General features: G+C 46.2%; 1 protein-coding gene across 16 annotated transcripts in view; it reads right to left on the bottom strand.

The window, feature by feature from the left end:
* Positions 1 to 213: 213 nt before the first annotated feature.
* Positions 214 to 16,271, bottom strand: part of RAPGEF2 (Rap guanine nucleotide exchange factor 2) — a 924,668-nt gene continuing 908,610 nt past the window's right edge. For 11 of the 16 annotated variants that reach the window (XM_086962364.1, XM_086962366.1, XM_086962369.1 and 8 more), the window contains one exon: positions 214 to 1,923. In XM_086962364.1, coding sequence (XP_086818490.1) covers positions 1,895 to 1,923 — 29 coding nt within the window. In that variant the 3' untranslated portion in view covers positions 214 to 1,894. The remainder of the gene's footprint in view (positions 1,924 to 16,271) is intronic. The other 5 variants (XM_086962365.1, XM_086962376.1, XM_086962368.1 and 2 more) reach the window with 2 other exon arrangements.

Here is a 16,271-nt window from a genome sequence, read left to right as displayed (position 1 = left end):
CATTGGTTTACTTTAACAAACGAAAAATGGAATTTTGGCTTCTTGCATGTTCCACCCATGAAAACATATTAGTATTCCATTCACACACCTTTAACAGTTTATTTATTTTCAAATTTCATAGTGAGTCTTAAACCATGCTTGTCAAATTGATATTGTACAAGCGAAATGAGCAACATTTAGGAATTTAGCTATAAAAACCATAGGGCCACCAACTTGTTTTATTATATTTATTTATTTTCCAGCTCTGTACAAACTGGCTGTAGAAGCATAAACATAGTACATTTCTACCATTTTCAACAAAAATATAACCAATATGTACAATTATTGTATTAAAAATACAAAAGGGATACAGACTCCACCAATGTCTTTCTAAAAGACATACAGGTACAAGTAGTATCAAAAGTATGAGGAAATCACCAGTTAATTGTACATTCTGCACTTGACATCACAGAGCGAACTGAGATTAGCAGTCCTAGGTTCTACAATTACTTAATGCGTATATAACATTTCTGCAACTTGTGATAAGAGCTAGGTTTCTGTCTTGTCTATATGCACATGAGGTCCATAGCCTAGGTAATAAAGCTGGCAAATAATGCATATTACATGTAAAATTACAAATGCATAATAGACAATGTGATATAGAAGCAAGGTAGACAAAAGCCATGATTACAGAATATAGAGTAATTAAATAAAGCACTGACATTTGATACAGTGAAAAAAACACTGCAAATAGTATTTTCTTCTCAATTTTTTAAAACTTTTTAAAGTTGAAACTATATATACTTGTATCTACTGATCAATATGATCAGCTGAGTTCAATGGAAAAAAGATCCAAGACCAGAAGTTCCTCACATTTGAGTACTACTCGGATTGGCAGCCTTCACGTTTCCGGAGTCTGTGCAAAGACAACACAAAAATAGAGAGTAGGAAGAGGAGTCATTTCAGTTAAAGGGTCATAGCAGCTGTGAGCAAGTGTTTGCTACACGTCAGCCTTCTCCGCACAAGCAAGTGTCCTATAAAGCCATGAGCAGTTCCATTGTCCTCAACCAAAAGATCCTTCGTTGCAAAGGCTGGTGTTTTTCACCAAAATATTTGTTGTCACTTTAAAAAGGCTTGTTTACTCTTGAAGTGAATATCAAGTCTTTAAGGGGCTAACATGATTAGGTCATAACCAACAGCTAAGCACTAGCTGTATAAACCCAAAGCTTCCTTCACTGCAATATTATCCCGTCGATTATCCTCTTCAAAAAATGCATGTTCTATAGGTAACAAAAACAAATTTCATAACTTAATTGTGTGAAATAATACTGTAATTCATCAGATGTAACAGATCTACTCTCCGAAAACAAAAGTTTCAAATATAGGAAAAAGAGGCATTGTAAACAAACCAACCAACACACATGATGTACTCAAATCTTTTCAATGCATTCTTCAAAGTCTAAAAGGCCCAAAGTAGGTTTGACTGCCGGCTTATCTGCCTACACAGATGAAGTAGGACAAAGTGCTAGCACTGCCAAAAAAATCTAAAAGAAAGATTTAATAAACCTTGCAGGCATCGAGAAGTGCAGCAGCCAGAAATAACCTTCATGATTGGGTGATCTTGCAGTTTGGAATGAGAGTGCGTGAGGTGGCAGACAGCAACAGTAGGAGCTCGGAGACTGCTGTGCATTTCAAGCAACACAGTTTTTAAAAAGTGCCAGGGTGATTTCTTCACAGTATTTCACATGCGAGGGAGAGGAGGGAGAGAAGAAGCCCCATGCTACTTTAAGGCAGGGAATGAGGCAAATGGGTCCACCATCCTTTCTCCAAGGCTCCTATGTTCAGAGATGGGCCCTCTTTTTGTGCTGTCCTTCTAAGGTGGCTCAGTCTGGATCTGGAAACATCCTATTCCCAATCAGACGGCGGAGACTTGCTCATCTTCTACTAAAAGAAAAAAGGGTGAGAAGAAGAAAAGTAAATATATCACTAGATGTTCAGCACATTTAAAAGATTAACAGTTTATATATGAAAGTATCATGCAATGGAAGTTGCATATGAAGAAAATGAAGTAATTGGGGTAGAATGACTGCAGTTTCCCTTGATCATTGGAAATCTAATTGCAACCTCCAACGACTCTTGCACTTCAATATTGTATTTTCCAGATATGTGTAAACTGATCTTAAAGAATTTATGGAACAGTATATTTGTCGTACACTACTAGATAAAACATGGTAGTCAAATGAAATGTTTTAATGCTTTTTCATTTCAAAACCTGTTTTCGTGCCACTTATCATTCAAACTTACTAAAGTTCAAGTCTACATGTGTAAAGAAGAGCGGTATTGGTCTAATGGTATGTATGAAAAAACCCAAGTAGCAGAGCTTGTCACTTTACACAATAATTTTACCTTAAATTATGCCCCTCACATTCTCATATAACAAAGAAAACCTTCCAAAAGCAATGAGTAAGCCACACTTCAAAAGGATAAATTATCTACCTGTACTAATTGGTAATTAACTTATCTGTATATGTATGTATATGGTATTTCTATAGTGCAAACCTAACCGAAAGGTAGCAGAGTGCACTTCATGGTTAAAGACTAGCCTAAAGTTAACAAGTAGATTCACAGAATTTCATTATTTGCCAACTCAAGGTAGAATACAAGAAAGTCATTTAAAAATAAATATTAGCCATTAGTGATAACACATTGCTGACATCAGCAGAACTGTAGTAGCTACATTGTAGAGTTAGCTGAAGAAGTCTTGCCATCCCTTCAAGAATTTCATTTTGGGAAAGTCCCATGAATTACCTTATTATCTACATAAGACAGGGTGGAACTTTAATAGCATTCACCTGAACTTTCAACGAAAATAAGCAATTCCAATTTTTTTAAAGAAATAATTTACCATGCAAAGTTGGACACACCTTATTAGGAGCTCTCAATGTGGTGGCCTGAACTCAGTTATGTTACTCCACTGTGGTAAGGAATACAAAATTAAATTGTTCAGGCAAAACATGTTATTTTCTCCTTCAAATAACTTTTTCTTCATATTCTGCAAAATTGAATTAAGAAAACCTAGAGAACTAGAAAACTATAATTTACAAATATTGTAAATTTCAAATTTCAATGAAGTTGATACACAAATGTGAAAAAGAACATTTATGTAAATTTGTGATCTACAACTTCTCATGTGTATAGAGTGAGGGAAAACAAACGGTGCATATGTTGAAATTCTTCAAATCAAGCAAAAAAAATTCAACATGCTAACTTTTTCTTCATTAACTTTTCTTCACTTTATCACCACACTGTAGTGGCACAGCTATAGAAGAGTAGCAACCAATGCACCATTGTATAAGTGGTGATGTTAGCAATACCCCTTGTTGCATAACATTAACATGCAAACATCTACATACAGGACACTGCCTTTTCTCTATTGTTACAGGTAAGCAAATGGTCAATTTAGCAGCTTGCTTTCTCTTTTAGATTCATTTGCTCTGAATGTTTTGTAGGGATTATTTCCGGTCATAAAGGAGAATTTGAAGGAAGGGTATTACTAGATAAATATTCTACCAGTCTGATCTACTGACCCACAACAGCTTCTTTCTGTGACTCAATATCTATACAATAATGTTTTGCCGAAAAAATGTATTCAAGACCATGTGACATTAGTGCACGTCATTTATTGTGATATTAGCTAAAGAGGGTAAGGATACTCTCTGACAATGAAGGTGCATTTGGATTGTTTAGTAGTGTTTTTGTTGTGAACATGTAAATAATTTGCTGGGTGTACACAAGCCATTTAGCAATCATATCTCAAGTTTGAAAAGCATGTGGTATGAAAAAAGTCTTCATTATCCTAATAGGTTTGTGTTTTCCAAATAAAAACATAATTGTTCTTCTATCATCTAAGGAAAGTAATGCTCCTACAGGTGTGTTTGGGGAAAGGCAGGACGTTTAATATTTTGGTTCATGTGAAAGTGTGACACAACCTTAGGAGTAAACCTTGGGTGGCTTTTCATAACTACCTTATCTCTGAATATATATATATATATATATATATATATATATATACAAATAGTTTTTGTCTATTAACAGTGCTTGCAATTCACATACACTTCCAAATAGTGGGATTACAATTAAAAAGCTATTTTAGGGCAAGGAACTTTAAATCAATCTTAAACTCTGGTTCAAAAGATGGCTTTATTAATGCTGCTAGTACTACGTTATATTTCCACTAAGGCACTAGTGCCAAATGCGGAGGATATAGCCTGTTTGCTCTTTTTAGGAATCTTTATATAATTGGAATTTTAAACATTTGTACTTGATTCTCTGGGTATGCTACTATAGATGACAAATGCACACAAAGATGCCTAAGTATGGCAACATTTTCTTGAATGCATAAGCTATTTCTCCAAAACGAATTGATCTATTTTCCTTTCCATGCAATACCATTTTGCACACTTGCACGCCAATTTATGTATATACAGCATTTTGCTAACATTTTCTAATTGATCGTTTTCTAGATTTGGTAATGATTTCTATAAAAATTTTTATTGAAGATGTAAATGCCGAATCTCAAAGCCTTCTGGACTCATGCTGCTAATTGTAAGCTTTGAGGGTCTGGATGATCTCTTTCCCTTTCGCATTGTGAAAAATCCCAGACTACAGGTAATTGTATCATACTATGTTGTGCTAATTGCATTACTTTTGAAAACTATATCTGCTAAGCCCCCGTGGGTGCTACTAATATCAGATTCATCTTGGAAGTTTTCAATTCAATGGTTATTATTGGAATCAAAGGTATTGGTGAAAAGGCATATTCAAAAATCCTAACAAAGCATTATTTCTGGACTGTGGACTTAAGTGCTCAGATGCATAGTCATGACATTTTATATTTTCTATAGTTGCAATAGCTATGAGTGCTTAAAGAACAAGTTACTTACCTTCTGTAACGATATATCTGTAAGAAACATTAGTTAGTGTTAGATTCCTTACCTTAGAATATCCCCAGGCGTCAGTCTGGATCCGGAAACTTTTGCGTAGCAGTACCCCTGCGCGTCGGTAGGCGTCGTCTGCAGGTGTCCCCTGCGGCTCCGCGTCCGTCGTTGGCGTCGTGCGCCGTGATGACGTCGCTGGAGTATATAGACGCCGCCTCCGCGCGCTGACGTCAGTTCTTTGCACACAGCATTTCCGCGCCAGGAGACGCAGAGCCATGAGAGAACCAACACTGGTGCCATGCAAAACTAGGGCCCTGAAAGGGATGACCTTAACCCTAGGTATCAGTTCGCAGAACGGGGAGGATGGGTGGGTTCGGTAAGGAATCTAACACTAACTAATGTTTCTTACAGATATATCGTTACCGAAGGTAAGTAACTTGTTCATCTGAAAGAAACACGTTAGTGTTAGATTCCTTACCTTAGAATACATACCCCAGCAATACCAACCCCGGTGGTGGGTCTGCGAACCAATACAATACTACACCAGGAAGTCCTGGAGGACAGAACGGCCAAAGAAGCCATCCCTCCGGACTTGACTGTCCAGGCAGTAGTGCCTCGCAAATGTGTGCAGCGAGGCCCACGTAGCCGCTTGGCAAATGTCCTGCAAGGGGACTCCCCGGCCCAGGGCAGTAGTAGCCGCCGTGGCCCGAGTGGAATGGGCCCTCAGCCCAACAGGAGGCTCCTTCCGAGCCAAAGAGTAGCACACTTTGATGCAGAGGACGACCCATCGAGAGATGGTTCGTTTACAAACCGCCCGTCCCTTCTTCGCACCCACGTAGCCAACAAACAGTTGGTCATCCACCCGGAACTGGCGTGTGCGATCCATGTAGAATGAAAGCGCACGTTTTGGGTCCAGACGGTGGAGCCGCTCTTCATCCTTTGAAGGATGCGGAGGCGGGAAGAAGGAAGGGAGGGTGATGGACTGCCCGATGTGAAAGGCCGAAACAACCTTGGGCAGGAAAGAAGGTCTAGTCCTCAGAACCACCTTATCAGGATGAATGGACAGGAAAGGAGGTTGGACAGAAAGAGCCTGGAGCTCACTCACTCTCCTGGCAGAGGTGATGGCAACCAGGAAAGCCGTCTTTAAAGTCAGGAGACGGAGAGGACAAGAATGAAGGGGGCTCAAAGGGAGCACACATCAGGAAGGTCAGAACCAGGTTTAAATCCCACTGAGGCATCACAAACGGAACAGGTGGAAACATGTGAGTGATGCCTTTTAAGAACCGAGTTACAATCGGGGATTTGAACAAAGATGGCTGATCAGGAAGCCTCAAAAAGGCTGAAAGGGCAGAAAGGTAGCCCTTGATAGTGCCCAGAGCAGAGCCCTGCTGGGCAAGAGAAAGAAGAAACAGAAGAACCTCCGAAAGAGGGGCAGAGAGAGGATCCACAGCCTTTGCTGTGCACCATGCCACAAATCTCTTCCACCGACAGGCGTATACCGACTTAGTGGAGGGACGCCTGATGCCAGAATAACATCACAGACTTCAGGAGGCAAGTCAAATGGCCTCAACTGCCGCCGCTCAATCTCCAAGCATGGAGGTGGAGACTGGACAGGTTCGGGTGGAGGACCGTCCCCTGCTGCTGCGACAGAAGGTCCTCCTGAAGGGGCAGGCGGATCGGGGGACCGACTGACATGCTGAGTAGCTCGGGATACCAGTATCTTCGAGCCCAGTCCGGAGCCACAAGGATAACTTGGGCCCGGTCGCGCCTGATCTTCTTCAGCACTCTGGGCAGAAGTGGTATAGGCGGAAAGGCGTATAACAGACCGCAACTCCACTCGCGCCGAAAGGCGTCGCCGTGCGAGTGCCGTCTTGGAAACTCCAACGCGCAGAACTGATGACATTGCGCGTTCTCTTCTGTGGCGAATAGATCTAACCAAGGCTCTCCCCATTGCAGAAAGATGCCTTGCGCCAGGTCCGAGTTCAGACGCCATTCGTGATCCATCGAGCACCGACGGCTGAGTTTGTCCGCCCTGGCGTTCAGAGAACCTGCCAGGTGTTGAACCGTCAGAGTCACGCCCTGACGTTCCAGCCATTGCCAGAGGCGCAGAGCCTCCTGGCAAAGGGTCCACGACCCCACTCCGCCCTGTTTGTTGCAGTACCACATGGCGGTGGTGTTGTCGGTGAACACCTGCACTACACTCCCGTTGACAAAGGGGAGGAATGCCTTCAGTGCCAGACGGATCGCCCGCAGCTCCAACAGGTTGATATGGAGCCGGGACTCCGCCGGAGACCAGATGCCTCTGATCTCTGCCTCTCCCAAGTGGCCACCCCAGCCCTGGAGGGACGCGTCCGTCACGACAACGTGCTCCGGTTGGGGAAGGGAGAGGGACTTGCCCCTGACCCAGTCGCGGTCCGTAAGCCACCACTGCAGTTGTCTCGCAGTGCCCTCCGAGATCAAGACGTGGTCGGACAAGTTGCCCTGATGCTGGGCCCACTGAAACTTCAGGTCCCACTGCAGAGCCCGCATCCGCCACCGGGCGTGATGCACCAGAAGGATGCAGGAAGCCATCAGTCCCAGCAGCCGCAGCGTCAACCTGACCGAAACTCGGGATAGCGGCTGAAAGATGGGAATCAAAGCCTGAATATCCCGAACCCGCCGTTCCGGAGGATAAACCCGAAACTGCGCCGAGTCCAGAACCGCTCCGATGAAAAGGAGCTTTTGAGAGGGACACAGGTGTGATTTCGGCACATTGATGGAGAACCCCAGGTCGTGCAAGAGGTCTGCCGTCATCTGAAGGTGGTGGACGACTGTCTGGGGCGAGCCCGCCTTCAACAACCAGTCGTCTAGGTAGGGGAAGACTGAAACCCCTAACCTGCGCAGATGGGCTGCGACCACCGCCATCACCTTTGTGAACACCCGTGGGGCGCTGGTAAGGCCGAAGGGGAGCACGATAAACTGAAAGTGCTCCAGGCCTACCGTGAACCGCAGGTAACGCCGGTGGGCCGGCAGGACGGGGATGTGAAAATAGGCGTCCTGCAAGTCCAACGCTACCATCCAGTCTTGCGGGTCTAGAGCAGCCAAGACCTGAGCTAACGTCAACATCTTGAACTTCTCCTTCCGGAGGAAGCCGTTGACGTTCCTTAGATCCAAGATAGGACGTAGGCCCCCCTTGTCCTTCTTGGGCACCAGAAAGTAGTGGGAATAACAACCACGCCCTACTTCTGGCCCAGGAACGCGCTCGATGGCCCCCTTGGCCAAGAGGGCCGTAACTTCCTCCTGCAGAAGTGTCAAGTGGTCCCCCGACACACGGTGGTTCTGCGGTGGCATGGCTGGAGGAGAGGTCTCGAAGGGGAGGGAGTAGCCCCTTCGGACAATTTGCAGCACCCACCTGTCCGAAGTGATCGTGCGCCAGTGAGCGTGGTGATGGCGAACCCTGCCACCCACTGGCGTCACATGGGGCCGAAAGCACGGACTAGGAGGATTTTGGGGTAGATGCTGCGGGGGAGGGTGTGGTCTGACCCCGCCGTTGTCCCCGACCGCCACCACGGCGGTTTCCACGGCCGCCACCGCGTTGAAAGGATTGTTGCGGTGCGTGGCTGGCAGCACGTGTGGGGGCGCCCCTTCCTTGGCCACGAAAGGGGCGAAACGAACCCGGTTGCTGACGCTGGGTCGAGAGACCCAAGGACTTGGCCGTGACCCTGGAGTCCTTGAAGCGTTCCAGCGCGTGGTCCGCCTTGTCACCGAACAGGTGAGAGCCATCAAACGGCATGTCCATCAATGTACTCTGGACATCTGCCGAAAAATTGGCGGATCTCAGCCAGGCGTGGCGACGAATCGCCACCGCCGTTGACATAGCTCTGCCTAGCGAGTCGGTCGTATCAAGACCACACCGTATTGAATATTTCGCTGCATCTCGGCCCTCAGGCACAGCCTGACCGAGTTTTGCCCGCACCTCCATGGGGCATTCTGGCAGCAGTTCCGCGACCGTATCCCACACAGAGTGGGTGTAGCGGCCCAAGAGGCAGGCGGTGTTGCAAGACCGCAGGCCCAAACTAATGGACGAGAAGACCTTCTTGCCAAATTGGTCATACCTCTTGGATTCCCGGTCGGGTGGGGCCGACGGGAATGCGGACTGGGAGGTCGAGGCCTGGATCACCAGACTCTCAGGAGTGGGGTGGGTAGACAGGAACTTGGGGTCGTCCGGACAAGGACGGTGGCGCCTGGCCACGTTCCGATCGACAGGCGCACCTGAAGCGGGCCTGGACCACGTGCCCAACAGAACGTCCGACAAGGCTCCATTAAACGGCAGCAGTGGCTCCTGTGGGCATGACTGCGGTTTGAAGACCTCGGTGAGGATGTTAGGCCTCACGGCCGCGACGGGGAGCTCAAGGTGTAAGGCCTTGGCAGCCCTCATCAGCACCACAGAATATGCAGCTCCCTCCACCGATGCCACGGAAGGAGGAGAGATCAAACCAGGGTTAGGAGAGTCGTCCAGACCACTGGCATCCCCCAAGTCACCTGCCCAGTCCGGGTCATACTGGCACTCGCGTGACAGAGGGTCCTCGGACCCCTCCCAACCTTCACCGAACTCTTCATCTTCTCCGTATTCGGAGTCAACGATGTAGACCGGCTCCTCGGGGTTCATGGGCCCCATCGGCGCCGGGACCGGCGTCGAGCGACGCCCGTCCGGCCCCGCGTCCGGCGTCGGTGAAGGTAAGGGGACGGCGCCGCCCGGAGCCGGCGCCGGAGCCCCAGTGCCGCCCGAAGCCGGCACCGAGGAACCGGCGTCGCGCGGAGGCGGAGCCGCGGGCAACCCCGATGGAATCGGCGCCGGGTTGGATGGGCGTCCATCCGGCGTCGACCCCGAAGGCCCTAGCGGCGCCATCGGAGCATCCGACGGCGTCGAGGTAGGGTCAGCAGAACCGCTAGGGCCCCCGGACGGGTTCACTGGGCCCGTAGGCGCCGTGGAACCCGCCGGAGGAGACAGGGCCCTCATGGCCATGAGGAACGCCTCTATCTCCTCAGGCGTCGCACCGTGCCCAGGGACCTGAGGGTATGGGGCAGGCCGCGCCGGCGACTCTCGCGGAGCCGCGGGGTTGGGGTCACCCGAACCCCCGGCCGCATCGCGCGAGCGTCGGGGGGAGTCGGGGGTACGATGACGACGCCCCGACTTCTTGCGTTTCTTACCTGACGAGGATGACGAGTGGTGTCGACTTCCGGAACGCTCGGCGCGGCCCCGCGACCGCTCCCTCGAACGCTCTCTCGACCTCCGGCCGGACCGGGACCGCTCCCGGTCCCGACGTGGGGCCGACACCCGGAGCTCCAGTAGCTTGTGGGACCGCTCCCGTCTAGCTTTGCTGGTGAGGGCCCGGCAGTCGACGCAGGAGTCCACGTCGTGGTCGGGGCCCAGACACCGGAGACAGAGGCGGTGATGGTCTGTGACCGACATCGTGCGCTCACAGTCATCACAGTGCTTGAACCCAGGCATCCTAATAGGCACAAGTGATAACAACTCGAAAAAACTTGGTCAAAGACCGGAGTACTGCTCTTCAGATCTGCGTCCACTGGCGCGGAAAAAAGAAGAACTGACGTCAGCGCGCGGAGGCGGCGTCTATATACTCCAGCGACGTCATCACGGCGCACGACGCCAACGACGGACGCGGAGCCGCAGGGGACACCTGCAGACGACGCCTACCGACGCGCAGGGGTACTGCTACGCAAAAGTTTCCGGATCCAGACTGACGCCTGGGGATATTCTAAGGTAAGGAATCTAACACTAACGTGTTTCTTTCAGATAGTCACAAGTCGTGTTATCACAAAACCCGGCTTTGTTGTTTGAAGGTGATATACATCATACATCAATATCCAAAGTAAATTACCAAACAGGTTGCTGTTTTTAACAGTGGCTGAGAGTGGGTTACTGCTAACATGATTGATATAGAAGGTTTGTCCGTAAAATATGCTATGCTTTATATCGAAATCATTGTGTAATGTGTATCATCTTCAAACAATTATGCTTAATCCAACCATTATTTTCTCAGAAATTTCTGTTAATAGCAATGTACAATCATTAGAAATTGTACACTGAGCCGGGTTTTGTGATTATTATGCAACATATGATGTTTTTGCACTCATAGATGTTGTACACAATGCAAATGTTAATCCATTCGAAATAAATGTACACAATCATAATGCAGATTTACATATGATCAGAAATCATGTATGTGAATTTAACATCCATCGGTGTCCATCAAAACCTAAAACAATGCACATGTGTGGCTGTGCAAAATAAACATACACAATCATTTTGATGCAGTTCACTTAATGCATCTAAATTTGACATTCAACATTGTTCATTTAAACCAAAATCTTTAATTTCATGCAGACACCCCTTGCACAAGATATCCTGCTCGAATGTTCCACTTTTATGACATGACACACACAAATACAGGTGTCTCCCAATATTCTTCTGGGCAACATGCCCTGCTACAAAGTTGCAAAGCTTTATTGCCTTTCTTTCCAAGCATGGAACGCATACACACAGGCAACCATCCTGGTAAGCGTGCATGCATACTTCATGATGTCGCTTCTTCATAACCTTTCGAGAGGAGGATGCGTGGCTCATACAGGATCACATTGAGTTCTTCTTGAGCAAGGTACGAGCAACCATCAATATCTCTAATAAAACATTTCTAAGCCATACGAGGTATCGGGATTTATTGTTTAGAAATCTTCTTCCCCACTAGTTATATGCATTGGGATGTGATGCTATAAATCGGCAAGCAATCTTTTTGAATCTGGTGAGTGTTTAACAATTTTTCTACCCACCAAATTACGGAGTGAGATTTATTCATTGACATTTTGCATTACCTTTTAAGTACACAGAGGATATAAGGCGACACGATTGATGAACATATTATGCCGTAAATTCTGACATTGTGAGGATTAGCCCACTTACCAACAAGGGTGAGTGTCTAAAAATGTTTACCAACTTTGGGGGTCGCCATTTGATTATGACAAACCAGGCCCAATGTTTTTAAAGTAGGTATGAATGAGATAGTCTCATCAGCTGGGGAAGATTGAGGTAGCATATGCATAATATTAAAGTTGAAGTTTGTTATGGGGTGGGGGGCAATAGATTTAGTATGACAGTCATGCAATGTTGTCATATGATTGAAGATTATCATTTGCTTCAATCACTAAAAGGTTGAACAAAGTTTGATTTTTGAAACTAATAAAGTAAGGTAACTACTGAAAGATTGGGAGAGCTATCACCTGCCATTTATCGCCACATAAACACAGAATGCAAATGGCCAAATGTATACGTTGTTGGCAATGATTCAATCTCAGGAAAATATAGCATGTCAGGCAACAGTAAAGCTTCAGGTTTAAAGTGTTCAGTGCATTAACCTTTTCCAAGATCCACTACTAAGCCAGCCTTGTTATCTCCATCAATGGGGCAATTATGACTTTAAAAAGCAGGTGTCACTGTGGTTTCATGTTACATGTGAGAGCCTGACATTTTCTGTGAACACACACTGAAAATATGAACAACACTCTCTAAGATAAGAACCTCTGAAATCTAATGATGAAGAAAACAGCAGTTGGGAAATAAATATAACTGGAGTTAACCTCATAGCTGCTATGGAACGTCCTGCTCCAGTGCTGGACGTTCCATTGCGCAGGTGCAATTCGAACGTTCAACAGCCGACGGCAGCACTCCTGAGGTAGTGGTGCCGTCGGTCGGTGAACGTGCGCAGCACCTAAAGGGTTAAAGGGGTGATGACTCACCTAAAGTAATAACCACAATCCTTGGTAAGGTGAACCACTCAAGTCACTAAATTAACCTGAGCTTAACTCCCTGATAGCTATGGAACAGAGCGGCCTTAACCTAGAGGCAATGTGTAAAGTATTATGCAGTAATAAAAAAAGGTTTTATCAATAAAATGACACCAAAATAAAAAACAGTCCATTAGGCGAACCAGATATATGATTTCTATATAGTTTTAAATAAAAATAGTGCCAAAAGATTTTAAGCACCAAACACAGTCAAGTGGACACAGTAGACCAGGACCTAAGCGCAATTTGAGGCCAACCGTGATGAAGAGCATGTCGGATAAGGAAATTAGGCTGAACCAGTTGTAAATTTACCTTGGGACTTTGTGAAGGTAAGGCAGCAGGCTGTAGCTGAATAGGGCTCCAAAAGGTCAAGTAGTCATTAGACAAGATACCGGTGAACCCATTGCTTTTTTTTTTCGGCAGGCAAGCTCAAAGTCAGAAAACCTTGAATTTCACACCCAAGGAAAGTCTCCTTGCCAACCGAAATCTTTTGGCACCTTCACTGTTCAAGATGTTTTGTTGGCATGTAGTTCTTTTTTTGCAGATTGGATTCTCACAGTAGGACAAGGCTGCAGGTTGTGGCCAAAGCGAGCTCCATGAGGCTAGATACCTTCTCCAGAAGGTCCCTCTTAATCAGATTTGCTGCTGAGGCAAAACTCTGAAAAGGAGAAACCTGAATCTCTAGCCCAGTAGCAATGTACTCCAGTCAGATCGGATTGCCACATTTGCCCTGATCTTTCCGAGGTCTTTGGAATCAAAAATAATTTAAATACCAGATTTTCAGGAGTGGTAGGAGAAGTCCAGCCAGACATTGCCAACAGTTGCAGGATCTCAGGAACAGAACTTAAGGGTGGTGAATGTGAGGGGGGTGCACTACAACAGAGGCAAACAGCAGAACCCAGGACAGGTCCAGCTGGAACTGCTCAGCTGGACAGTTGAAGGAAAGGCCTCTTGTAGCAATATATTCATCTATATCTTTAACAAGTCAGCCTTATGGCCCTTGGAGTCTACTTGTCCTGGGTACATGAGAGAGCAGGCCAGTCCTTCAGGTCTCAGACAGCACGTTTAGTCTGCTTCTGAATTCCTCAGGTCCGTTAACTTCCGAGCAAGGTAATGGGGAGACTACATTTATGACTGGTAGTGACTAGTGGGTGGAGGCTACTCCTGGCTTCTCCCTAACCAATGGGGTAAAGGTTCCTAAATCCAAGACGGTAAAACCCTTCTTCCCTTGTGCAGAACCTATAGGTGGGGCCAGGGAAACTAGCAAACCCTTACCTTTGGTCACTTCAAAGCAGTCTGCCCAACCCTCTCCCTAATGGTATTAGAGCCTGGATGACTGGAGAAGGACTAATAAGGGGCCTGCCCTGGTGCCTCAAACATCTGTCTGGAACAATTAAAGTTAATTAAGTTATAAGGTACTGCCCAAACTGCCATTCTGTCAGAGTAACAGAAACACATCACCACATCAGGCCTCTGTCTCTGCTTTGGGAGCAGGTTTCACTCCTCATTTAGGGCTTGGGCACTCTGAGGGTGTCACGTGGCCCATAGGGACATTGTTGTCTTCACTAAGTTAGATTGGTATCCCTTTGATGATTGTACTGCAACTTTTACCTTCCTCTCCCTCAAATTGTAAAGCGCACCGATATCCTTCGGGATCATGTTGTGCTATATAAACCTTTATAAATAAATGAGACCGCTGCAGCCTGCTTGCTGCTTTGTGCACGTTACTACACGTCTTTATTTTTTGCAATAATTTCTATGTTCTTTTCTCACAGGAGAATTTATCGCTGTGTTCACTTCCTGTATGTTCCTGGGATTTTGACTGAACATTATGCGCAAGGTCGAACAACAATGCCAGTTGTTACTTTGTTCTGGCCAGGCCTTAGACAAAACATGCAGATGCAGCTGTTGTTTGGACAAACGTACTTTGGTTTTATTGAAATACACAAATAGGTAGCACAAACTTGGAGAGGGACCTTTCTAGGGAGAAGAGCGAGACAGCACCTATGATGTAGATCTACTCTCTATAGGTTAAGGTATGGGGTCTGCTGACAAAGCCCAGAGACCTTCAATATATAATAATACTGCTTCTTAGCAAGGTGAGGGAGGTTATGCTCTAATGTCTTTCCATGGGAACATCTCTCTTCATGATATATGGACAAGCTGCTATGTGGACGGTATCGCGCTATATAAAACTTTATAAATAAATAAATAAATAAATCTGTACTATGCCTTTTCCTGCTTGTTGTGGCACGTATACTGCATGTTAGGGCACTTTAGTTGAAATAAACATTTGAAACTATTTCATGTCTGTCAGATCTTATTGTGGACAAGAACAAGAGTGACAGGGAAAGGGCATGTCTTGTTACCGAGATTCCTGAGAGTATTGTTGTTGGTCTTGGCCCTTTTTGCAGGGTCATCCCTGAACTTTTTGCCTTTCTCCTACATGTTGCCTGACCTGTTGTTGGCTGTTTTATGACTCTGGGCACTTTCCCACTGCTGGTCAGTGCTAAAGTGCATATGCTCTCCCTATTGTAAATTAATGTATGGATTAGTGATTCCATGATTGGCTGATTTGGTTTACTGGTCAGATCCTAGTACAGTGCACTGAGTGTACCCAGGGCTTGTAAACCAAATGCTGCTAGTGGGCTTGCAGCACTGGTTGTGCCACCCACAGAAGCAGCCTGTAAACGTGTGTCTCAGGTCTGCCATTGCAGAGCCTGTGTGCAGTCTGGTACTGCCATGCTGACTGGGAAATTGCACCCACTTGCCAGTCCCTAAACTTTCCCTTTTCTTCATATCAGACACCTCTATGGTAGGCCCAAGGACAGGGTGCATTGTAAGTAAAAGGTAGGACATGCCCTGGTATGTGTGGCATGTCCTAATAGTGAATTACAGCCATTTTCGTTTTTCACTATTGCAGGGCTACCTGTTCTTCATAGGCCAGAATGGGCAGTTAGATTATTACATCTTATAATCCTAACTGACTCAGGGAACATGGTAGAAATTCAAGTTTAGTATGCCTGAACTCAGAATGATAAAAATACATATTTTAATGAAGTTGGTTTTAACATTCTGTGTTTGAAAATACCACTTTTAGAAAGTAGGTATTTTCCTGTCTAACTATCCAAGCCTGCCTCTGCTAGGTTGTGTATTCCTTGTCTGGAGTTTGAGCGACAGGGCTGGAGGATTCCAGGAGACAGGATGAGTCAGCCCAGTGGTGAAAAGAGAGATCTGCATCTAGATGGGTGGGAGGAGTTGCACCTGTGACCTGAATAGGGCTGCGCCTTCCCTCCACAATACTGGCTCCACCTCCTGTGGTGCGTCTGATGTCTCTGCCTGCCCTGCACTGTGAAAGGAGAGAAGGAGTCATGTCAACAGAGTGCTCCAGGGCTGTGCCTTACGTCCACAATGCTGGCTCACCTCCTATGGGGCATCTGATGGTTCTGCCCTGCACTGTGAAAGGAATGAAGGAAGGAGTCATGTCAGCAGAGTGCTCCAGAACTGGTTTGG

Source organism: Lissotriton vulgaris, chromosome 3_1 (genome assembly GCF_964263255.1).
Source record: "Lissotriton vulgaris chromosome 3_1, aLisVul1.2, whole genome shotgun sequence".
Lineage (NCBI taxonomy): Eukaryota > Metazoa > Chordata > Amphibia > Caudata > Salamandridae > Lissotriton > Lissotriton vulgaris.
This window is presented reverse-complemented; position numbering and strand designations above follow the sequence as displayed.